This window comes from Anarhichas minor, unplaced genomic scaffold (genome assembly GCF_050575085.1).
Source record: "Anarhichas minor isolate MPS153535 unplaced genomic scaffold, ASM5057508v1 ptg000023l, whole genome shotgun sequence".
Classification (NCBI taxonomy): Eukaryota; Metazoa; Chordata; class Actinopteri; order Perciformes; family Anarhichadidae; genus Anarhichas; species Anarhichas minor.
In genome coordinates, this window is record NW_027466469.1 from 9,002,594 (window position 1) to 9,018,433 (window position 15,840).

Genomic DNA, 15,840 nt, shown 5'->3' on the forward strand with positions numbered 1-15,840 from the left:
AGATGAAGCGAGCGCCCTAGAAGCAGGGACTTTCGGATTCGACTTGAGACCTCCGGACGATCTAGACGTCCGTAATGGCATGTGTTGCTTGTTTGTAATAAACTTTATTATACCAGCAAGAACAGTGTCCACGGAGCATCCTTCCTCATCACTTCAACAGAACTGTCGCATGCAAGACACGACATTCTCAACCACAGAACATGTCCTGCCCCATCTTTACCTTTCATCAACAGCAAGCCAGCAGATCATTTGTACAGACAGACAGGATGAGTGAAAAAAAACTTGAGTTTACAAAGTGGAAAAAAACGCTGTGGAAAATGCAAGTATGGCAGGTTAACATGTTTGCAATTGCATCTTCTGTCACTCAGACAAATGGGAAATGCTGTTGGAAAATTGTAGGCAAAAGGGCACAGCCTCTGCAACTGCAGTCTGACTCTAAAACAATTCAACATAAAGACAGAGTCCTGTCTATATAGCCCTAGCCCTATTTTTAGGCCTCTGCTCAAAAATCACATACCCATACTCAAGGGAGTCCCCAGCTCTAACTACAAGGTCTATTTTAATAATTTGTATGCTAGAATACTGGAAACACTTGTGAGATGTGTTGAATTGTGTAAATATTGTGTATATGTTACTGGTTAATAACTGATGCACTTATGGCACAGCTCAAATTGAAAAAGTTCCAGGTTCACCTGAAAAAAAGCACCAGTATTGAACATTTGTTTTTAAAATAATGCCTGGCTTGGCCTAAAAACATGCCACAGCCATAGAACAACACGTTTTACATGTCCCCACAACATATTTTACTTCGATTGAGTGAAGCAGGCCAGCATAAATGGTCATAAAAATCTAAATTTTGATTTTCGGAACCAGCAGTTGCATTGCTGTATACTAATTTTATATACTATATAACTAAATATTAACTATATATTCACTTTTCTTATCACTAAGAGTGTTCAATAATCCTAATAAAGCAGTTTGACACCATTTGGAAGAATTTTGATCAGTTATGATATGTCATATCTGTCAATCATAAACATAAATGGCTCATAATATGTGTATGTGACACTGGTATGGCCTGTGCTTGGCCGATTTATTCATGAAACACCTTTTTAGACGCGGGATAGTCCAACGGGAGCCATCCGGGGTGTTTGAGAATCTCTCGTCTGTTTACTGACTAAAAATCGCAAAATGCTGGGCGAACACCCCTCTCAACATGGATTGGTCCACCTCACAGAATCGGGTGCCATTTTGTCATTCATTCGCGCATTGATACCAGTTACAGACACGCAGCACAACATGGCCGGCAGATCTGTGCGGAAATCGGCTGGAATAAATCCGTTTTTCATCGCCAAAACATAAGTTTTTTTACCCAATTTCTTTTCTCGTGACCTGCGGCTGATGTTGGCATGTATACCCAGAACTTTTGAACGGTTTGAAAGAGAGTAATTTCGACGACGCTGCTCGTCTCCGGGTCGAATCACGCCCCTCCTGCATGTGTTCATCCGCCATGTGCGATCCTGCTCCGTGATGAGAGAGCCATAGAGAGAGCATATGTCGTCGAGAGCATATGTCGTTTTTGGCCAAAATTGTGGCAAATATTCTAGATATCTTCCAGATATGATATTAGTTCATGTATAATTGTGTTTGCAGTGTTTACAATGGCTGCTATGATGATGTTGCTCGGACTTTTCCCGTTAATTCGATATTTAATATGTCTGGAGCATTTTTGATATTTCTTAATAAAAAGTCCATTCGGAACCACGGTACCACTCTAAACGGTCTCGCTCGAAGCCCAAATGGTCTCCGCTCGGGCTAAAGAGGTTTTAACTCCTCAGATCTGCTGCACAGTGTCTGTAAATGCTGTGGGTGCCCTTATATTAGAAAAAAGCAATTTCCGGTGTGTGAAGTACAACAACTTAAGATATTTGAACAGCTGATCCTGTCATTTTTTAAATACTTTGTTGTTACATAAGTGCTGGGAAAAGGAGGAAAGATAATGCTATAAAAGATGCTTTGAAAAGCTGGGACCAAATTAATAATCAAATTGCTTCATGTAATGTTTAATCAATTATCGAATCAATTGTTTCAGCTTTAGATAACACAGATCTCATTGTAGCAGGTAAAAAGGGACTTTCACGTAATATGTTCCCTAAATGGTAAATCCATCTCATTTGTTCAAGGTATGATATCTCAGCTCTTTCTAAACATGAAAGCTGAGTTCTCATTTAGTTTGGCTGTAAAAGCAAGTGACCAACCAACCTGATGGTGGTGCTGGATGAAAAGTCATGAGTTCAAATGTTTTACAATTCACCATGAGGGGGGCATGAATGTCTGTACCAAATGTCATCGCAATCCATCCAACATTTGTTGGGACGATTCACTCGAAGCCACAAACAACTTCACAGTTGTGCTGGATGAACAACTGTCAGAGGATCATCAAAGTCACCAGGGTTCATCCTCTGAGAGCCATGAACATCTGTACCAAATTCTGTTGCAATCCATCCAGTAGATGTTGACAAACTTCAGTCTGGACCAAAGTGGTGGACGGATCTGCCTTCTCATAGCACAGCTAAAAACCAAGGTTACTCTTTAAACTGGATGAAGCTGGAACTGGCTAATATTTGATACTTTTATTTGACAGATGACATGATTAAATGTTAGTTTTGGTTTTATTCGCAGAAATATTGTGGTCAAATTCAATGGCAACATGTCCTTCACCATCCGTCACGATGGGGCAAAAAGGCAACAGGGATGGATCCAAATGCAGGAATACAAGCGGAGCAGAAGGATATTAATAAACAAATATCCAAACCAAAACTTACCAAGAACTCAAGTCCAAAAATGTGTAACTGAAAATCCAACAAAACGACACAAAACAGGATCAGGTAATTCAGACATGCACAAGCGATACCAATGGGAACATAGCAGACAAACCAGCAGACAAACGACAGGACTATGAATATACAGGAATACACAAGAAACTACTCTAGACAACAAGACACAGGTGGGCAGACACAACCGCAGCCTGAAAGCTGTTGAGTGGAAGAAACACAATGGAACAGAGCAAGGCTGATGAGACTAATATAACACAGGTGATCACAGAACAAAGGAGGGAAAACAGGACAGGAAGTCAAACAACCACAGGACACAGGAGGCAGGGAGATTCAAGATAAAACAGGAAACAAACTAAACAGTTACTCAGAGAGTGTTTCTGAGAAGGGATGGTACTGTTGAAGCCATTTGAGTGAACTCAGCCTTTAATTGATCATTGATCATCATTGATTATCTTCCTATGGATTCATGGACTGAGTGTCTCAGCACTCACCGTGCTTTCCGGTGTGTTGTCTCCAGTCTATTGTGACCAGTTAGAGGCTTTCAGTGGCTGCTGACTCCACCGCGGCCCTAATGGCTGAAACCCATCTGATAAAAGGAGAGAACACCCACTCTGTTCCCCCCTCACCACATATCCGCTGCGTTGGCCTGCAATTCAATTTGTCTGGCGGCCTCAGCCATCATTACTGCCAAAGGCTCATCCATCAAGAGAGATGTGCCTTGCTGTTTGACCCCGCTGCTCTTTATATGATGTGTGTAGTTTGTTAGACAACAATCATCTCGTCTGCTGCTCCGGGGCGTTCACTGTCCTGTCTGAAGTAATGCTTCAGCCAGCAGGGCCCACACACATCAGCTTCAACACAAGGCTTTTCAGGTTGCCATCCGCAACCATTTTGAGAAGGTGGCGATCAATCCTCGGCGTCTGTTTACCATCAGTGACAACATGTGACAAACAGGGACAGAAAAACATGCATCCCACACTGAATACATTTGTAATATTTCTTGCATTAGTGATATTCAAACATGGCTGTCACAATCAGAAGCAGAAGCAGCCAACGCTGGAGGTGCGTGAGACGAGAGCTTTATGAAATGAATCCATGTGCCATTGACCTGAATAGGTGCCACACACCTATTTAAAGAGGCTACTTGATGTGTTGACTCAGCAGAGATAAGATTAAATGAGAACATTTCATCTCCAAGAGATGCGTGAGAGCCTCACTGCATTGTATCCATTATATTACTTTTATCTTTAGAATGTTCACCTGGCACCTGGATTCTGTGTTTTATTACATAAATGGAGGCTTTTCCACCATAAATTTGGAGCATATAAATTCACCAGAATGCAGGAAATGAAGAGTTTGACACTAAAAGATCCCCCACTCTGTATGTGACCCACCAAAGTTGAAATGAAAGCTAAGCCCTTGTGTTTGACTTACATGTCAACATTACAAAAGAAATGTAAAAGAAAATGAATGAAGTGTCGGGAGGCAAAGTATCTCTGCATTTTGAGCTGGACGGGAGATTATTCTGCAAAGCGTGTAGAACACCTCAATAAGTGACACATTCAGTTCACTCGTTCAAGGTAGCAGATCCTACAGAAGCACAAGGCTAGACATGCACTGGAGCTTCATGCTTCTAGGGCACATCTTTCATTAGTAAGCTGCGTAACTGCTTAGTGTCTTTATAATAAGTTGATAAAAAATGGCAAACATATTTTAGTTTTAGCAACAACCAAAAGCTGATGCCTGGTTGCCAGTCTGGAAAACACTTTTAAACGTTCGTGTTGAAGCCTGAATACAATAACTTTAACACTACATGCCATCATTCACCCATTCATACACTGATGACAGGGGCTACCATGCAAGGTACCACCTGCCCATCAGAACTGTCTAACATTCATACTACATTCACACACAGCAGGAACAGCCTGTGGGAGTTTGGGGTTAAGTGTCTTACACAAGGACACATGGACATGGACTAGCAGAGCCATGCCAGTGATCCTCTGATTGAAGTACGACCCTGCTCTACCACTGAGCCACAGTCGCCCCGAGTTAGTCAAGTAGATTTCTTTACTTGAAGATGCCCCTAATAGGCTGAGGTAAACAAATGACTTTACATGACAAACAATAAAGGTATTTTCTTCTGAGCTTCCCAGTGACCACCGTCCTTTACAAAGAAAACAGCACAACTGTCTGATCTGCTGTCAGCCATCAGAGAAACGTATCTGCTGTCAGGATTTAGGGCAATCAAAAACAAGTCCAATGAATGAGCTCCTGCCTTCTATGTGACTTCAAGGTAAAGCAAGATAATCCTTTCTTAGTTCCACAGCAAGGGTATGCACAGGAGGTACTGTATGCGTTACAGTACCTCCTCCTTCCTCTACTGGACAAAGCATTCATGTCATTCTACACTGTTTCAGTCCTCTACTCCACCAGAGAGGACAACCAATCCCTCTCTCCCTCATATCTCCCTCATACCCTGTCATATATCTGCTGTATCTCAGAAAGGCCATATGTAATGGTCATATGCATTTGGAATGCACTGACAGATGATGTTGTCCTGAGAGGGACACCAGATGATGAAACGCTCATACAGCTCATTTCTGAACATAATTTGTCGTTATTGTTGAGGACTGTTGATGTACTATATGAAATCATGCATGTGTTTGCATTTTAACTGTTTCAACGTTATGCCAAATATGTCAATGTATTGTGCTGCAGAGATGTCCAACCAGTGAGTTCCGGCCCGTCTTGTCTTTTAACTGCACTTGTTCTTCAAGAGGTGATAGTGAGTCACTGTAGCATCAGTCTGTCCTCAGTCCGGATATCCAAGTAGTGGAGGTAAACCAAGGGCTTGTGGGTAACACATCCATGGTCATGTGTGCGTTATAGTTTGTTTATCGGATGAAATCCAAAGTGGCCGAAATGAGAAAATGACTTGCACCCTCGCCTCATCCCCCCCACCGCCGGGAGGCTGCAGCTCCAGGAGACGTACCCCCAGGTAGCAGTCAGCTTGAATTCAGCCAGTCCAAACCCCAGCTCCAGGGGTTAGATCCCAGGGGACTGCCTCCATTCTACATAAACTTACCATTGTATGAAACCAGTAGTGGAGGTCAAATGCTGACCCCTAGTTCTTTGGAGCACAAGAGGATACGTAGATAGTTTCAGACTTAAACGAACTAGAAGGAAATAATCAGGCTGGTCTCATCCAGCATTCGCAGCCATGTCTATGAAAAATAATGCTCCATAACTTGTAGACATCCCACGACATGTTTTTTGTATAATCCATGTAACCTTGAACAAGGAAGTATAAAGGCAGCTAGAGCACACAGAGCAGGGCGACTGGTGGATGGGTCCAACAAACAGCCATCTGTTTGTTCCCGTGTGAAATGAAAAGTCAACGTTCATTTATTTGCCATCTAACTTGTATAATGTAGATACGGCACGAACAAAACAGAGGAGTAACCTTTGGTAAGATATCATAGCAACTATTGTATACATTATATATCTTTGTCCTTTGGTTGTAACACAGCTGCAGCCATGCAGTACTGAATAACTGGCTAACAGGCTTGATAATACAGAAAATGACTTTCTGCAGCGTCTGCCTGTAGGAGCGTAAACATACTCTATGATAGGTCATAGTTCTATGCCTCTTGGGTTGAGCTTCTGTATAGAGATGCTCATGATCTGGCTGATTGTGCATGAATCATACAGTAGTCACTCCGTAATGAAGACAGCTACTAGACAGAGTACATGTTGCTCTGAAACCCGTTGGGAGGGGCAACGATCTGTCTGGCTCTTCAAAAGCATCAAAAGTAGAGCCACGGCGGCAAAGGATGACAGCAGCGGGACAAAACCCATTCCAGCTGCCATAACCTGCTGGTCCTAACCAGGGTCACCTCCAGGTTACACACACGCTGGTTAGCCTGCTGGGTAGAGCCAAAGTCAAGACATAAGCTTGTGTGGCAAAGGATGTTTCAACATCCCGCTAAGTGGAGGGATTTCCAAGCTCAAGCTGGATTAAAGGATTAGCTCATATGCTGTCGCTTTGGATTTAGAGCATGTTCAAATGATGTGCATGTGTTCGACGCACGTAAAAAAAGATTTCTGCAAAAGTTACAATTGATGTCATGTCATCTTTTAATTCAGCAAGCCATCTGTCAGTGCTTTCAGAAGGCTTACATACCGCGCAATGATTTCTTTTTGTGCCATCTCCACTGCAAGTGAACGCTCTGTTGTACAGTAACCACATGCCTCGTACGACATTAGTTATTTAACTGTGGCTTGGTACGGTTGGATTTTAATTGGCAGTTATTAGCCACAGAGTGCAGCTCCTGCGCCATGAAGCCAATATTTACACCCAGCACTGATAACTGGAAACTGCTCATTCAGTTGAAATGTCTTTGTTTGCCGTAATAGCCTGAGCCTCCCCTCCTATCTGCCTCCTTCTAATCACCACCTCCTCTGTTTAAACAGCTCAACTCTGTCATCCTCCTCTCGTTCCATTTTACACTACCTCCAACACCCCAATCCTCTTCTCTACCCTCTCGCCCTCTCATTCTTCTTCTCTGCAGTTCAGTTACTCCACTGTGGAATGTGCCAATGTGTGGCCACATGCTTTAAAACAATTGGAGGCACATTTCACCTCTTCTATCTGGTCCACAGGTTCATCTACATTTTCAGTTATAACAAAAAGCCAACCAACTAACTAAAACAGGAGTCTTTTACTTGTTTCTGCCACTTTGTATTTCATACATGAAGAAAGTGTAAAACACATACGGACCATGGATGTGTTATTGACAAACCCTCGGGACAGCTCTACGTCTTCGTCCTCTCATGCTGGACTGAGGACAGACCGGACGCTACAGTGACTGACTTTGGCCTCTCCAGGTACAAGTGGTACTACAGAACAGCATTGATATAGCTGTTCTCCAGGAACAATACAATGTGCTCAGGTTTCATTGGTGCAACATCTGAACCAAAAACAGTTTAACTCACGTTAATTACAAAAGCCTAAGAGGCATTTTGAGCACATATGTTTGAAGCAGCTGGGGGAGCTGATGCTGTAAGTTGTTGCTTAGTCACATCTGGGATGATAAGAGATAAGTGATAACAGTGCTGAGGTCTCGGGACTACCTGTTGCTGTACGTTTTGACAGTCTGTTTTCTTGCCATCCCCACATTCGGACCCCTGAAAGTAAGTCAGCTGACGCTAGCTGAACCCTCTCCCTTCTATGACTGAAGACAAACACTGGTCCCGTTAGGAACTGTCATATAGAGCTTATATTTTATTGCACAAATAGATCAGAAATGTTTCATTGTCAGCTCAACTTTGAAAGATAAATCGATTTGATGGACGTTTGGATGTTTTGTTAATGCCGATTCATCTTTAGATGTTCTTTAACTACTAGCTAGTTCTTTGTGAAAGCCATGCGGTTAGCTTTGTCAATGATTTTTAGCCATATCCTAGAATGTCTTTGAACAACTTTCCAAAAAAGAACAGCGGTCACATCATGAGCAGCCGGTCAGTTTGCTCCAGGAATACGAAAGCCAATGTCCAGAAACAGCTCATTGGAGCCAGAGGCTACACTTTGGGAATACATTGCTGCTTTTAGCTGGATTTTAATGTTAGGGTAGATCTTCTTTTCAAAGAAATATGTTACATATAACTCTTTTACAGGAAAGGTTCATGTCAACAACACATCCTCACAGCCATATCTCCGCTTCATACATTCACATCACTCTCATTTCTATATCAAAACCTGCTAAACAGTAATATACATTTCAATCTCGAGTATGTCATGTTTATACACTGAGTGTGAGTGTGAGTGTGTGTGAGAGACAAATATAGTATACACAAAGAAGTCTGCTTGATTTGGTGCACTTTTGATATGCTTTCTATGAACTATGTATTCAAAGCAAATTGCAGCAACAACAATGGAATATGCAGGCAGATCAGACTTCTTACTCAAAAGTGATTTCAAAAAACAACTGGATTATAAAAGCCTGTCTCTAATAATAGCCTCCCTCCTAAGATCAGGCTGTGGCTAATAAGAAGACTGCAGAGCTGTTGGATGGATGGAGCAACAAAGCCTTTCACACAGCCATATGTCTCAGGAATGAAAATAGCATTAAACTCATAATTCATTGAGGATTGCAGAGCAGCATCACAAATGCAGAGTAACAGCCTCGCCATCGCCAACAAGACCTCCTATTATCCCTTCCCCCATGTCTCCATTCAGAGCTGCATTGCAAAAGACAGCAACAGATTTCTCACTTTACAGCTCATTAATTCAGAGTGTTACTCCAGAAATGGCAATTGTCCATGACGAGAGGAGAAAAGAAAAAAACCTTCCAATGTGTGCCTCAGTCTGACATGGAAGAGATGTTTAGGATTCATTATGCAGAGTGACCAGAAAAGAACACCTGCTGGATATACTACAAGAGTGCAGTGAAAGACGACCTTAGTTAGTTGTTCATGCCGTGTCAGAGCTCTGTGATCTGTCATGAAGCTGGAGGTGGTGTTGTGTTTGATGATGTTAAAGTTGTTTCTAATTGTGTTCACCTCATTTACATAAATGGAAAGTAACAACTTCTAATATAATTTCAACCCGTTCAAAACAATAAACTAGAATGTCAACAACTACAACGCAGTTGAAAAGGAAAGCATTTATTAAGCCTTGTGCTTTCCTGCAGGTTTCTAGTGTTCTTCAGTTGATGCCTGTGAACATTTCACACTTTGTTGTGTGTAATATTACTTTTTCTATATTCGTTGCTTATCTGGCTCAAATATGGAAGAGAAATATGGCACAATTTGTTGTTTTTTCAGAGATTATCTTGTTGGTCAAATATGATTTAAACTGACTACAGAGATTATTGTCTAATCTTTAATGACAAGATTTTTGTTATGAATAATCATTGAAATTGTTTTTTCATGCACACAACAAACACCATAGTCTTGTATACCAGCTGCTATAACGACACAAAACAAAAACAACCACAAAAATGATCTGTATCGGCTGATATGGCTCATCAATAATCAATAATCAGCAATCAGCGGCAAAGAAGAGTGACTCTAAAAGTTATATTTGACTCAAAACCCTGATAGGATTTGAACAGTGAGTTTTATGATCAGTTGCAACCCTAAGCTTCAGTAAAATTAACAAATCATTGGATTTTGGGAATGTTTGTAAAACTAAATCGATTAAAAACATCACTTTAGACAGGTGGTGGGCATTTAATGAAAGAATAATTAAATAAAAAATGAATCAATACATATTTGAACAAAATCATTTGTGAAAAACCAAGAGTGTGTTTTAGTGTGTGTGATTTAGCCGGCATTAGTATGCTGTATGCTGTACGACAGTAGGAGAAAAGACAAGATAAAAGGATAAGGAGCCCTGACAGTGAGCAGGTTCCCCCCTCTGTCTCTCCACTGACTGACTGAGCTCTGACAAAAGACTATCCAAGTGTAGGCCAGCCTCCAGCTGCCGACAAACGGATAGATTACCACATCAATCTGCTTTTACAGCCCGGCTCTCTGCCCTGTTATTATCATTATGCTCTGCATGTATTAATAACTCATTTTCCATTCATGAAATACCTGGCACTTGAATAGTGGATCATCTATGTGTAGCAGCCTGTCTTATTGTTCCTCCCTCGTCCTCAGGCTGCTTCGCTGCATTCAGTTTGCCACAAAACCTGAAAAAGCCTCGACACAATGAATACTATTCTGCACATGAAGAAATTAGAATCGGTGACAATAAAGATAGGTCTTTCTCAAAAAGCAAGGATGGAAGTAACATGACGTACAACCAGTGGCGGGCTGTGCATTTTATACCTGGGCCTTCAGTGCTGTCCTGCAGCTGAAACACCTCATAACAACCTGATTATGAGGCGCAAGCTACGGTTATTTGTTTCTAGGGGTTTAATAATACACGTATTCGTATTAAACCATTCGGTACGAGGCTTACAAACCGAACAATACATTTGAATAATACTAGTGCATTTAGAATATGCAGAAGCTTAAATCGTGGGAAATATAATGTTTTCGGTGGACTGCGCTCACGTAGTAGACAACGGGCTGTGACCTCTGAACCCGGAACAAAACAAAACAAAACAAGAGACAGCTGAGGCACCGCACTTCTGGGAGGTTACGCTAAGCTACTCCGACGGCCGGCCCGTGGTAACTGTACATCTGTGTTATGTACACAACTGCTATGTATAGGTAGGTACTGATGCGACATGTCTTTGGAAAGCTACGATTCTTGTGATTCGATTGATGCAAACCATTTCAAGACACAATCACAACAGCAGGTACAATCAACGCCTCTGTCAGACCACCAACCAACAAACAAACAGTTACAAAATCGAGGCAACTCACCGATGAAGCCTCATAATAATCCACCCATCAATAATATTCAGACAAAAACGCTCTTGTTACATTGGCAAAGGTCCAGACGATCCAATCCAATAAAATATTCCATAAATACCCACGGACTGCTGTTGCATCATTTCAAATTAGCCGGCAGATATGCCTAATTATTTATGCATTTTCGAACGTAACTTCAGTTTGCATGTAAACAGAGACGCTCTCTGGGTCTCAAAATGGCGGCTGCACTCTGACCTTTTCATTTGACCTATTAGGAGCTTCCATGTCCTGTCCACAGCCTACAATAGCCAACGAGAGTCCGCGTTGAAGGAAAGTGCCCGCCCCTCTTCTTTCGTGTAACGCTCGAGCCAATTGCAACCGATCGTTCTGATGACCGACGCTTCGTATAGCCAATGAAATTTCAAAAATAATGATATGCAGCTTCTGGGGTTAGATTTAGAGGCAGAATGTGGAAGTCACTGTGAAACCGCGAGTCAGGTCCCTGTGTCCGTGCTTTAATCCAAAGTGCGGTTTTTAAAAGTTTTGGAGAACTTAGGAAGGTAAATAATGGCGAAATAACTTCTAGATAACTGTGTTTAGACATAAATAAGCTTTAGTTTGAATTATGAATACACATTTCTACACAGCCTAGGTATGTTACCATGGTTTCCCAAATGTTATTTTTTGGAAAGCGCCTTGACATACCCTTAGAAAAACATGTCTAAAATATTCATTTTCTGTGGTATTGTTATCAAATTTGAACTTGGACTAGGTAAGGCTTCATGCTGTGGTCCCAGTGTGTTTTCCAGCTATTAAGTCCAGCTATAGTCATCTGCAGGCATCTGTTTGCAGAAACATATTCAGGCGGAAATAAAAACCTTCTACTTCAGTGTGTTCAAACTTCTATTACTCAATGCCAGTAGCACTTACAGTGATTCTGACTGTTGGGGAAAAACCTTCAGAGTGTTACCTTTCAAAAGAGATCAAAACCATGCATGTACTCCAAAGGGTTCAAGAACAGCTTTCAGTTTACTTTGGGTATGCCTTGGATAGGCCTTTTAGGCTCATTTTACTGGAGTGGTAACAGGTTAACAAACAATAACTCCGCGCATGACGGGATGCTTCGTAATTAACGGACAATGCATATAGTCCAAATCTATATAATTAACACAATGACAACAACAAACTCACAAGAACCAGTCACATATATTCATATGACAACAAAGCAACAAATCAATCTAGCAGACCTGCAGCAACACGCATTCTGCTACACACTCGAGGGCCATTCAGATATTAGATGTAAAAAAAACAAACGCAGTTAACTTACCAAATGCTGATCACTTAAAGACAAACTCCATCCTCCTTTCTTTGTTGACTAAGAGTTTCATCCGGTTAAATCCCAACTCACAAATCCGTTTCTCCTCCTTCAGCCATTGAGTGTTAAAAAAACAAAGCTAGATAAAATAATAATCTACACCAAGCAACATGCAAAAAATGTCATAATTTCTTCCATATCTTTCAATTTGAACTCTTACTACTCCGACTAAGCCTCTGATGGCTACTTTAAGTTTCGTTTCACAATAGTCACGTGCTCGCCCACTGACCAATCACAGCACACGCTGCGCCTCACTGCAGCGCTGCTCCTTAAAACTGAGCTGCCCGTTAATGCTGACGTACTTGTAGGCCAGCTAGCAGGCTCTGACACGTCAAAGAATACGCCCAACATGTCAAACTAAAGATCTGATTGGTTGAACACTATGACAATCAACAATATCGTCCCCATTCACTTAAACTGCACATGGATTCACTTGTGAGTCTGCAGGCCTCTGCCTCTGTTCTTACCTAGAGACACAGAGGTGAGATCTGATTGGATAAAAGCTCTACTTAAAACAAGCTGCACTGGAAGCAGAGCAACTGAGGAAGACAGTAGCTGTGCAATGAGAAAATAAGATAATGGGAAAATATTTATATAAATTATAATACATGTAGTGTATTTAAGAAAAAATATTAAATTATAAAATAGATATAACTTTGTGATTGTGTTTAGGCCAGCAGAGAAGGCCTTGCTGGCCCTGACCACTGCGTACAACATTTTGGGGAGGAACCTTCAACAATTTGGTGTACAGAGTCTCTTATTCTGACACCGGAGACCCTTGTTTGCAACCTTTGTCGATTGTAGTTTTCCCTGAGCTCAACTAAGTAGTTTTTTTGCATATAGTTGACTAAACTTTGATTACAAAGGAGACAGAGCAGGACTCATACTTTGTTGTTTAGGACTTCATTAGTGGACTTCAGACAAATCATAGGTTTATTGTGGCCCTCAAGCACACAATGTAAACTACAGTAAATCTACAACATCGTACTGCTAAATCACAGTAATCTAGTAGTTACAGTAAAATACAGTAATTCTACAATAACATACTGTTAAATTACAGTAATATACTGCCATAGCTACTACGAAGTCACAGTTTACTGCTGTGTTTTCACAATAATTTACCGTGAAAGCATTACTGTACCTTACCGTGAAACCAGTGCAATTAGTAGCCAGTAATTTATTGGGATTTCACAGTCTAATAATTTACCGTGTAGCAACTGCTAATTCTGGTCAATGGTTTTTTAAATAGTAAAAAGCTTTTTCAGCACCATTTTGGATCGAATCACCACACTGATGGTGACAGTGTGGCCAGCTGCAGGACTGAGACAAGACGAACAAACGGAGGATGGACTCTGTGTGGATTGTACGGACAGAACTTTTATAGTCATACTTTGTTTTTCATGTGCATTCTCAGTAAGGCTCCGATATTAAAGTGAAGGACGGACTGGTTCTTTTGGCTTCCCTTTATGTGGAGTAATTTGGTAAAAATGATTAATTATCCAGAAGTTTGGGCTGAATAAAGAATGAACAAGTTTCAAGGAATAAAACCTTATTTGATGAACCAAAAACAGTTGCATCACATTAAAGTAATCCAACCAACAGTTTGCAAAAGTGAGTATCAATGGTTTTCTATTAATTCCAACAATAAATAAAGGTTTGCCGGTGTTTAACCTCACTGCCAAACCATTACGAGCAGGCGGCAACCTCGGGGTCTGAAAGCTTCATGTGTTAAAGCTGCATTCTCTCTAGTGTCCAGCAGGGGGCGTCTCCTCTGGTTGTATAGAAGTCTATGAGAAAATGACTCATTTAGGGCGTGGCTACCTTAGCTCTACCCTCTCCGAACTTGAGGCTTTGTAACAGCAGTCCACAAACCAATAAGTGAGGTCACAATGACTACATCCACTTGTTATAGATATACAGTCTATGGTTTAGAGCTTTTTAGGCGGGAATTAACTCTTAAATCAGCACGTTTCTTTGATCAACAAACGTTAACTGCTTGTACCAAACCAATGCCACATCAACTGGATGGATATGTCAGCTACTTCTAATTGGTTAGGATACGCTAACAACCCGAAATGATGTCATTGTGTCACATAAATAAACAACTGAAGGGAAAGATGGACAGACATATATGAAATGTTAAACACCATACAATTGAGGACTGACCTGGCAAGCATTATAGAGGAGCTGGTGCTCAAACTTCTTGATGCCCAGGATCTGCTGGAACATCTCGTACAGTTGGTCCTTGCTGAGGATGAGCTCGGAGGCGGCGCTGGCCGTCATTCTCTGCTGGTGCTTTCTGGGGTCCTCCTCACCTCGGTAGATGGTGTCGAACTTGGCGATCCAGGAGCTCAGCACTGTCTCTTTGCTCAGGCCATCGATCTCAGGCAGACTGCGCACCCGCTTCTCTATGTGCTTCTTAAAAACCTCCCGAGAGTCGCTGGCCGAGCAGCCGCCGCTCTGCACCATCCGAGACACGCGGTCACTTTTCAGGAAGACCTGCAATCAATTTGTGAACTGACAGATTAGTTGTATTATTTTATCCAAAAGATTTCTGATTTACAAATAATGATTCATCAGGGAGGCTGGCTCTAGGCTGGGGGTAGATCTTGAGAAAAGGATGCTGCTAAAGCTACAGCATCATGGGCAACCTCTCAACCCTTTCAGGTCTCACTGGAAGAACACAGTAACACCTCCAGCAACAGACTACCAAGGTACATTAGTGAACGAGTTCCAACCTCACAGTGACCATCAACCTGCACTACTCCTCTCTAACTCACAATAATGACAATCATGTAGGCTAACTCACACTACTGCTACTGATGCTCTTTCTATCCTGCTTGCCGTTAATACTTCGGTGCAATGCATTCTTTATATTGATATTTTTGGTGTTTTGAAGTGAGTTTGTATGAGGTTCTTTTCCATCGTCAGTGGGTCTACAGTAGATGAAGTTTGTAGAAACAGACAGGAGTAACAGCCCAGGAGCAACAAATGTACCAATGTGGACGGGGGAAGCAGTAAAATATACGTTATAATTACAAATATTTTCACCCCTATCATCTTGTTGTCAGAGAGCTCTTTCTGACGAGGATTTGAACTGAAAGTGAAACTCAACTATGCTCTCATTAAAGCCACCAGACTGCTGACAAAAGCCAACGCGTTCTCCTCCCAACTCGTCACAGACTCTTGGTCAGGACCCTTAGCGTCACTTTCTAATACACTGGGTAGCTCAGCGCGTGAAACTATGGCGTTCCACTACAG

The 15,840-nt window shown here is 41.6% G+C and overlaps 1 protein-coding gene across 1 annotated transcript in view; it reads right to left on the reverse strand.

Annotated features, from left to right (window-relative positions):
- Positions 1 to 15,840, reverse strand: part of LOC142955479 (calcium-dependent secretion activator 1-like) — a 228,111-nt gene that overhangs the window by 111,750 nt on the left and 100,521 nt on the right. Inside the window, exon 3 of the mRNA XM_076097001.1 lies at positions 14,746 to 15,078. Coding sequence (XP_075953116.1) covers positions 14,746 to 15,078 — 333 coding nt within the window. The remainder of the gene's footprint in view (positions 1 to 14,745; positions 15,079 to 15,840) is intronic.